At 46.0% G+C, this 10,065-nt stretch overlaps 1 protein-coding gene across 1 annotated transcript; it reads right to left on the bottom strand.

Moving 5' to 3' along the window:
* Window positions 1-3,566: 3,566 nt before the first annotated feature.
* On the bottom strand, window positions 3,567-6,607 carry LOC101769065. Its single transcript, XM_004983089.4, has 3 exons — window positions 6,376-6,607; window positions 5,903-6,184; window positions 3,567-3,938 (listed from the first exon to the last, which is right to left on the bottom strand). The coding sequence occupies exons 1-3, from the start codon at window positions 6,391-6,393 to the stop codon at window positions 3,891-3,893; spliced, it is 348 nt and encodes a 115-aa protein (XP_004983146.1). The 5' UTR covers window positions 6,394-6,607; the 3' UTR covers window positions 3,567-3,890.
* Window positions 6,608-10,065: the final 3,458 nt, after the last annotated feature.

The following is a 10,065-nucleotide window of genomic DNA, read 5'->3' as shown; positions in this document are numbered from 1 at the left end:
ATTCACATCCACTCACGATAGCACTTAGATCTAGTTCTTTCATTCATGACGATTCAATCTTCAAGTGATCCTAGATCCCTAGGACAAGCATTTCACCTATCTTGTTCACAACCTTTTACTCTCTATCTGCTTTGATTTAGACTGCTTAGTTGTTTCGTTAGCATAACCTTATCAAATACAAAGAGCTTTTGGTTACATAGATTAGTGCTTAGTTAAGCGTGCAAATCCCTTATTTCGTGGATTGATAAACCTTGGAGGATACTCCAAGGAAAAGTTACAATGGATCCGTGCGCTTGCGGTTCACAACATGGCGTGCTAACTACCATTAGCAATTACTTGATCGGGGAGCTTATGCCCTTGCGTGGGCATTCCCTTCAGAGGGGCTCCAACAACGAGGACTAAAGGAAAGCTTTGCGTTCTGATACCTCGGTAAAAATTCATCGTGTCGCTAGTCAGAAGTTTGCATTCTCTACCCCTTTACCTTTCACATTTGCTATTGTACTTACATTCCTTTTACTAATAAATTTGGAGCTTCAACTCTTCACCTATTGCACCAGAGTTGTCCAGAACTTGTTTAGACGTAATTATAAAGTCAAAAGCTATCACTACTTCCATGCCACCTTACGGGATCTAGCACACTATGCACTGTTAGCATGTGTTCGATTTGAGGGTTGAAGATGGTTGGATCCATTTTTTGAGGTGTTTGGTTTGGAGTGTGATGGGTTACGTTCATCCCTAGGAGGGGAATATGGAATATTCCCTGTAGATGCGGGTTCATGCCGTTTTCCCAAAATGAGTGAATTGAGATGACGCACTTCATCCTCATGCATGTTGTGTCTACTCTGTTCGTGTGGGCATGACATCAGCTGAGAGGGGTAGGGGTGAGCTCGGATGTGTGCAACAACGAACTAGTTGTCTTGAGTGGCGAGGAGGTTGATGCGGAGGTGCAGTACTCCAGGTGACCGCCGATTAGGGAGCAGGGCCGCGGGTACAATGGGGAGACAAGGGCAAAACAAGCCGGCCAACTAGCAGTGTGGATGACCGAAGGGGCGCGAGGCCATGCAGAAATGGCAGGGAGGACGGTGCGGAGGGACTCCGGGCAACCGCTAATCAGGTAAAGCAAGGCCGCGCACGTGGGGGCACGGTGTGGAAGCGAGGCTGGGGCTAGCTTGCAGAGCGGAGGCGAGGTAGGCGGGATGGAGCAGAAGTGACAGACGGCAAGGTGGAAGGTAGGGAAGGGCAGCTCGGGTGGAGGTTGGAGGAAAAAGATAAGGCAGAAAGAAAAAAACAAAATGACTGGTGCGCCCTATTGTGCACAAGTGGACGCCACAATTATTATGGTTAATGATATCAAGATGGCATCCAACCTAACTCTCTCGACCTCCGCAACAAAATAAAAAAATTAGGTTGGATCCATCCCTCTCAACTAAATACGAGATGGTTTAAACTTAACCCAAAAAATTAGGATGATGCCAACCCATCTCATTTGATTTCGAAACCAAATACATGCTTAATCTCAGTCGAAACTCATGCAAGTCGAGACGTGCAACCAAACTAATGCAAACCTACGGCATGTTTGGATGGACTAAAACTAAAGTTTAGATGTCTAAATTTTAGTTGTTTGGAGCCGGAGCTAATTTTTAGCCCATTTATTGATAAAAGTACATTCTAACCTTAGGTGGTGTAGGGAAAAAAAGGTAAGATTTAGTGGGAGGGGTACTTTTTTTACCATTTATGTCTAAAATTAGCCCCATTAGTTGGGTTTGGAGATGGCTAATGAACTAAAGTTTAGTTGGAGGATTGGTTAATTTTTAGCCCACTTTTAACCCTATTGATTGGATCACCAGGACTAATTTTTAGCCATAACCCCTCGATCCAAACAAGCTCCTGGTGACCGACCTAGATCTAAAGTTTAGGTGGTGGTGGTCTGCGGACTGGTACTTGCTCTATCCGGAAGATCCACACCATTGCAGATCTGCCCATTTCTTTTTTCTTTTCTAAAGACCCGGCCTATTTGTATGGTTAATGTTTTGCTGCTCTTTGAAAAGGATGAACGGGTTAGCGCCTACGAGGAGGGAGGAGGGAGGCTGCTGCGGCCATAACCCCTGCCCCTTGGCCCAAGTCCAATCCTATCTGACTATCTGCACCACGGGCCCTCTCCTGCTGCCGGCAAAGCGTGGCCGCAGGCAAACTCTCATGCAGATCTTATCTGTTGCAGATGCCACCAGCAACCTACCAGCAGGTCTCGTCACTTTTCCCACTAGAAGCAGCTGCAAATCCTGCTGCATCCAAGCAACTCGCTCAAAGAACATTGGCAGATCAAAGAAATCTTTGCAAAAATCGTCAAGAACAGTAGCGGGCAAAAAAAAAAAAGAGGTAACGGCTGCTAGTGTCATTCCATTCGTCTGCCATCTCCAAGATCAAATCGAAGCTGGTAGACTCAAGATCTCGGAGCCTCTTCTCTATGCTCATCAGGCAGGGTTAATTTGGCTAGGCAATTGCTACGTGCTAAATCTTTCTTTTAAAACAATCTGGCAGGAGAGCTGCTTAGAAATTCTAGATAGGCAAAATGGTTACATACATACCGTGGTACAACGGCAAAGGAAATAAAAGCTCAAGAGCGGTAGATAAAAGAGCCTTTGCTCCTGCCGTTATCCAAAGTGACGCCTCATCCTTGATTTTCTAAAGGAGTGTTGCATTTGCCGATTCTCTTTGTTCAAATATTCTTGCATTTCTCTCTCTCCGTATCTCCCAGCAAGTTAAGATGACAAGGGTGCGCAGGCCTTTTCTTGTGGCGCTTGGTGTAGCGCACAATTGTGTCCACCATTGCAACACCGAGTCGATAGGTGCCCAATTACCTGGCCATAAGAAAATTTTACCGAGCCACTCTGCTACCCCTTCCCATGTACGTTTGGTGAACCTGCAATCTTTCAAGAGATGGAAGCCCCTTTCCTGCATTCTCCGGTATAATGCACAATGTCCATTGTTCTCCCATCCGCGGGCTTCGAGCCTATCAGAGGTCCATATTCTATTCTGCTAAATAACTTGCACTTTGGCGGCGCCACGTGCTAAATCTATGTGCAAGATGTGTTTGAATATTCATCTACAAATCCAATACTGCACCCTGAAGGGAATATTTGTTAGCTACAGCTGCTCACATCAGATACCTTCTGCATAATCTGCTGATCATTCCGATAACGTATTCCAACGTGTCCCAAGGATCGAGTATCAAAAAAAAAAAACATGTCCCAAGGATCAGCATATGTAGCTGTTCAAACATGTTCCGTAGGACCAAGTTGATATATCAATTACTCAGCACTCAAATTTCCTGAAAAAAAAAGATTGCAGAATACACTGAAAATCGGAGACGGATGAATACAAACCACAAGTTCGTCAGCAGAATTCTTAGTTCCACTCAGAGACACTTCTTTTCCACATGGAAATTGCTGTGCTTACTTGTCAAAGAATTTGTTTCTTCTAAGGCAGAGCCACCTGATTCCGGTGACTTTCTTCTAGCCAGAGATAAACAAAATAAATTGTATCCAGAGAAGAAAGAAATCTAGTAGTAGAAAAGAAATAACGGGCAGGACCATTTAATATGCAACGAATATATCATCACGGGTGCAAACAATTTCATCCAACCAAACACCATCATACACCTTCAGATCCAATCCTCAGATCACATTGCACTAAAAGTTGCAAACCGTTGCAAAAAACACCATGAACTAACTGATGTGCGCTTCTTCCCTTGCAATTCCTCCTTTCTCTCATCCACACGAGAGACAAGATTACAGAATCGGAGGTGAACTACACATTATGCAAACTTTACAGTACCCAAGAAACCTAAAAGCTATTTGCACGACACCGGTAGCACCAGGGTTCGGAATCCTTTAGGCTCTGATACAACACTGGAAATAGCTGAGGAATTTCTTTCTTCCCTGCATCAATAGCAACAGCTTTGAGTAATTGGCTAATCTTTGCTAGCATGGGTCAATTACATGCAATGGAATCCAGCACAAAAAAATTGTTTGAAAAGTCAGTAAAGCTAGTCAATCATATGCAGCGGAATGCATGATGGCAACCAGAGGAAAAGTTTGCTCAGAAGAAGACTTTGAAATTGTCATACTGAAAGTCTAGAAAATGCGGTCCTGATGGGCATGTGGGGAATATGTCCAACTATGAGTCACCAAAATAACTGTATAAGACATTCGCACAAACTTTATGGGTAGTTAATTGCGGCTACAGTTCTTCATCAGGTAGCACATCAACAAACCAACAATACAAGATGTCACCACCTGAAAGTGACAAGCCACACTTCTTTTCTTGAAGGAAGATGACTGTTAGATAATCAAGGCCAACTAAACCACGTCTAGTTTCTTCTGTTAAAAAAGGGCCTCTTTAACTACCCGCACTAAGCACACCCTTTCGCAAATCGATCTCTAGAAAGCTGCCCATAACCTTATTAACTTACATCATTTTATTACGTCATATCATCATATGTAATGGTAAGATTAGCTCAAGTTTCATAGATTGAGTACCATACCTATTGAGTTTGAGTAGACCACCCTCCTAATGCAACAAGACTAGCAGTATGTAAACCCACACATCAATACCTCTTACAAATTTCAGTGAACAAGGTAAAAGTCATTCATAGTTATACACATGTGAGTGCTCCATTACCTCCTACTCCCCACTTAAGCAGTGTAGTCATGCAATTGGCAATCGCATCAATATCATCCTGCAGCTACTCAAATCTGCTAGTGATGGACAACAGTACAATCATAAATACAATTTATTTTCCCCAGATAACCTTCTCCCCACTCCAAATGGACAGTGACGCAGCCCATAGATCAGTACAGCTAACAATTTAGACAGATGCAGATTTGGAGGCTATGAAGAAATTTATGGGCCTGTCCCTTTCATCCAAGTTGGGACAAGAACCACTACTGCTACTAGTGTCCACTGCATGCGCATAATTGGATGCATTAGCCTGTGCTATCTGGAATGGCCGCCGTGCGTCACTCCTAAATTGCTGATGTATTGCATAACAAATTCTGCCGATGTGATGGTACTCGATTGCCCCCCCCCCCCCCCCACCCCCCCTCTCTCTGCACTACCAAATAATTTTTTTCTCAAATAAAATTTATCTGAACATTAGTAATGCAAGCCCAACCAGGTTGTGATATTTTTAGAGCTGCACTGTTCTAGAAGAATCAAAACTAGGCGCGCTTCTGTCCTCAAACAATTTGTGTCACAGGCTACTCAAACTGATATTTCTACTGTGTGATAGTACATGGACTGCCCTTTTCAATAATGCCTCTGACATGATTTCCCAATGTTCATCAAGAAAAGGACAGAGTAATCCTATTTCCCCTGTGCTAAAATCCTGTCCTGAATATATATTGTTTGCTTTAATTTAACGCGCTGCAATGAATTCTGACCAAATTCGGGTGAGGTGACTGGGCGCCCCAAATCAACGGCGCTAACCCAAGCAAAGTCATGTGTGACAGTAACTTAACAGACTGCTACTTAGGGATAGTGCTAAACTTTAGCAGTGTCACATCGGATGTTCGGATGCCAATTAGGAGGACTAAACATGAGCTAATTATAAAATTAATTGCAGAACCCTGTGCTAATACGCGAGACGAATCTATTAAGCCTAATTAATCCATCATTAGCAAATAGTTACTGTAGCACCACATTATCAAATCATGGACTAATTAGACTTAATAGATTCGTCTCGTGAATTAGACTCCATCTGTGCAATTAGTTTTGTAATTAGTCTATGTTTAATACTCCTAATTAGCATCAAAACATCCAATGTGACTTGTGCTAAACTTTAGCAACCCCTTTAGTAGTATGCGCGAAGTTAATCCTGATTTCCAGAGGAACTAGTCGTTACCGTGGGTGAGCCGTCGTGCAGCGGCCGGCGGTGGTGGTCGTCTGCCGCGACGGCGGCGGAGGACTTGTCGGGCTGCGCCGCCGCCTGCGGCTTGCCCTGCTGCGCCTGGAGGAGGTCCTCGTCGCCGCCGAGGCTGGCCCTGGAGAGCTCCCGCTTGTTCTGCTTGCGCATCTCGCGGATCTTGGAGAAGTCCATGGAGTAGTCCGGCACGGCGCCGTTCTTGACGTCCCACTCCCCGAAGGCCGGCACCGTCATCCAGCCCACAGCTGCGCCCTGCTGCTCCTGCACGGAACCATTTAACCAGCGGCCGATTCAGCTTGAATCCCAGCGAAATTCGGAGCGGGAAGGATGAGAATCCGGCCACAATCGAGCCGCGCGGGCGGAATTTCCCCCAAGAAACGAAGAAAAACAACGAACTTTCCCCAGGAACAGTGCCATGGAAGAAGACTGGGAGGTAGAAAGCAAGGCCATACCTCCTTGCGGTTCTCCATGGACGCTGAGCTCCTCCCGAATCTCGATGACGTGTCCAACTTGCCCTCTTGTGCGGCTGTGACTCCCTGTGCCGGCCGGCGCTGGAGGGAGGAGATCAATCGGGAGCGGTGTGTGTCAGCAGCGGCGGCTTCCCGCAGGGCGCTGCTTATAAAGCGGAGGGAGAAGGAAGAAAAGAGGGGAAGCGTTACTGGCTGCGACAGAGCAAGCAAAGCACGCACGAGAGCTGCCAAAAATAATTGCCGCCGCTGCTGCTAATCTAATCGCGTCTATGGCTCGTGATGGAGGGGGCCGCGGGGTGGGCCCCACCCGAGCCGACGACGGGCGCATCGGGCGCATGACCCACCCGCGCGCGCGCGCTTGGGAAACGGGAATCGCTTGCGGGCCGAGCCGAAAGCGGTGGGCAGTGTGGGCCTGTGGGGAAATGGTCGGCGAGAAGCGGCCAGGAATGCTTGTGGGCCCGCCCCTCGGCCCCACCACGGTAACATCCGTCAACGGTCAGATGCGACCGGTGCGGTCTAGTCTACCGGCATCTTTCGCCGTGGAACCTCTCGGTCTCGGTACGCGTGGCTTTTGATAGTGCTGCTAAACCCTCCTCTCGAGTAGGAATGTCCCGTTTACTTGGTCCACTCTCGCGTCCCAAATTTATGGTATGATTTCTCCTTTCCTTTGAACATAGTAAAAGGGCAGTATCAGCTCAAAAAGGGAAGGCTACTTAAAATAATTAGCTTATTTCTCTTTTACTATGTTCAAAGAAAAGGAGAAATCGTAGCCCTTTTTCATTGAACATAGTAAGCTTATTTCTCTTTTTCTTTGAACATATACGCTCGCGTTGCAGATTATGGCTCAACTGTTTTTGACGTATACTTTTAAGCCTTTTGTGTTATGTTACACACGTCAAAGATTTGAAGGACGATGTTTCTCCCTATATTCGTAAGTCGGCAAATACTTTACAACAGATTTGTTTTTAAAAAAATCTTTTTCCGCACATTGCATTCTGCCGGCACTCACGTGTCATGCACTTGGTCCTAAAGCGCACCACAAGGTGTGAGGATCGGATCGTCTCGATTCCCTTGGGTCAAAAGCTAGCTACTAGCTCACCACTCAGATGAAGCAATGCGAAAGGAAATTGCCAAAGGAGTATAGGGCCTCTTTGCATATATAAGTTTTGGAGAAGTTGAGTGGCGACAACACGTAGTCTACTTATCTTCTTCCTCCAACTAAACTGTGTATTCTTTCTCGTCTTTTCCACCCAAGCGCAACACTGGCGCCGCCATTTCTGCAGAAACTTTGGAATCACATGCTTTGTAACGACCCCAGAGTGATGCGCGTGCATGCCGGCGAGACGTGCCCGGTGACCATCCGTACATGTGCCGATGAGCACCAGCCACAGAGAAGATAGAGGCGTTTTCCGTTCCATTTCAGTGTCGCCTAGCTGTCCCCTGAGTAATCAACTCGTGATGTTGAGCCCAATTAAGTGTCCGCTGTCGACTTCCCTGCCGTCAACCAATCAAACGTTTACTAACACTGGTATTAGTGGTAATCTTGAGGCCACCGTAGCAATGATTGGAACAAGCTTTTAGCACCAGAGATCTTCCATCCAGCGTTTTAATCCTAGTCATCTTTGGATTTGGAACTAAAGGGCCTTTAGTCCCAGATCAAACGGCCACCGATGATAGGAACTATAGGAGCTTTAGTCCCGGTTGGTAATATCAACTGGGATTAAAGGGACCCTTTAGTCCCGGATGTAACGGCCAGTGGGATGAGGGAATCTGGTGAGACGTTTAGTCCCGGTTGAAAACATCAATCGGGACTAAAGCACCTCCCCTCCCAGTTCCGGTTGGTAATTCCAACCGGGAACCGGACTAAAGTGGGGCCTTTAGTCCCGTTTGGTATTTTCAACCGGGATTAAACGCCTCGCCTCACCAACCGGGGCCTTTAGTCCCCACTCTCTCTCTCTCCACCTTATCTTCTCTCCTCTTCCCTCCTTTATCTCAAGCATGCAGTCTTTCTCTTCTTCCTTATCGTCTCTCCTCCTCCTCTCCCTTTCTTCCAGGCGGAGGGCACGAGCGGCGCGGGCTGCCCTTCAGCGGGCTCCCAGCGGGCGACGCGGGCGGCGTGGGTGAGCGGGGGTGGCCCATTTTTTTATTTTTTTGGAACCTTTTTACCAACCGAGACTAAAGGAGGTTTTTAGTCCCAGGTGAAATACTCGGGACTAAAGAGAGGGGCTTTTAGTCTCGACAGATTAGTCTCGGTTGGATTTTCGAGATCTATGTATCTCTCCAATCGGGACTAGTGCTCACTTTTTCACCAGTGTAGGCGCTGCCCACTCTAGATCATTTTTAGCAGGTAGCCGCTTGTCGTCAGCTAGAGCGGCTAGCTGCTGCGGCCACGGAGAACATTTACTATAAGAAATGTGTTGATATATGATGAAAATTTTATGACACATTTGTTCTCATCATATATCTATGATGTTTCTGGCTGAAAATTCATAAAGTTTCACATCCGAGCAAATTTAGTAAAAAGAACGTCATAAAAGTTGCCACTATAGGAAAAAAAAGAAAGCGTCACTCACTGTTACATGCTGGTTTTGTGATGGCATAAGCTCCGCGAAAACATCATAAACCAACGAGGGTCCCACATGTAAGTTTAAGCTGATAAATAGGGCGGTAAAATAAAATGGAAAACGTGCTCCTCCCGTGGGTCGAACCTATTACTGATCGAATGAGAATTTATTACCGCAACCGGATCCCACATGTAAGTTTCAGGTGAGTTGGTGGCAGAAGTTTTGGTAAGTTATGTTAGTTTGAGATTAAAAAAAGGGAAGGGAAATAAAAAGGTAAGACTGTGCATAGCAAGGATTGAACCTGCGACCTCTTGATTGTGCTGAGAAAGCACTACCACTGAGACATGAACTATGTATGTTTTTTGGATAGGATAAATTCTATATATCTTGCTCCTACTAAGTGTGGTCCACATGCTAGTTGCAGGCCCAAACATCGGCTAGATATTTCTCATTTCTCAACACGGCATGCACTACTGCAAGAGACTCGCTGTTGGCTGTGGCAAAGACTAGAGTTAGCGTCGGTGCGCAGATTTGCAATGGTCCGTGGTGGGAATGGCGCATCCTAGCGGTGATGGGAGGAGGAGGAGCTACGCTTAGGTCAGTCCCCTATTTTGTGCCGCTACTTTCCCCTATCATCTTAGGGAAGGGGATTTGAGGATTTGGGGATCTGGGTTGAAGATACTAGATTCCGATCTCATCATACCATTAGATTTGCATTCCGATTGGTGTTAGAAATTGATAGACTATAGTTTATGAAGTGCAAAACTAAACAATGATTTCAAGTTACAATGACTTTGGTGATGCAGGTGCCTCCGGCCAATGGCTCTACGCTATATCCAAACGTGGAGGATTATGAAGGACCAATAGGGTTGTCACCAACTACGGCCTACCTCTGCGGCCCGTGGGATATAAGGCAAATGAAGGATAACCCCTAGCCTAGACACCATGTCTATGCTACTGATTACTACTGCAGTCTAACTATGGCTGACGTCCCATAGTAAACGTACAACACTCTATATAAATACGGAACAACGAACCCACGAGTAAGAGAACTGATCTCACTCAACTATAAGAACTATATAAGAAAAGAACCACAAATGAGAACTTA

This window comes from Setaria italica, chromosome IX (genome assembly GCF_000263155.2).
Source record: "Setaria italica strain Yugu1 chromosome IX, Setaria_italica_v2.0, whole genome shotgun sequence".
Taxonomy (NCBI): domain Eukaryota; kingdom Viridiplantae; phylum Streptophyta; class Magnoliopsida; order Poales; family Poaceae; genus Setaria; species Setaria italica.
The sequence above is the reverse complement of the archived record's forward strand: the minus strand, read 5'-3'. Positions and strand labels throughout refer to the sequence as shown.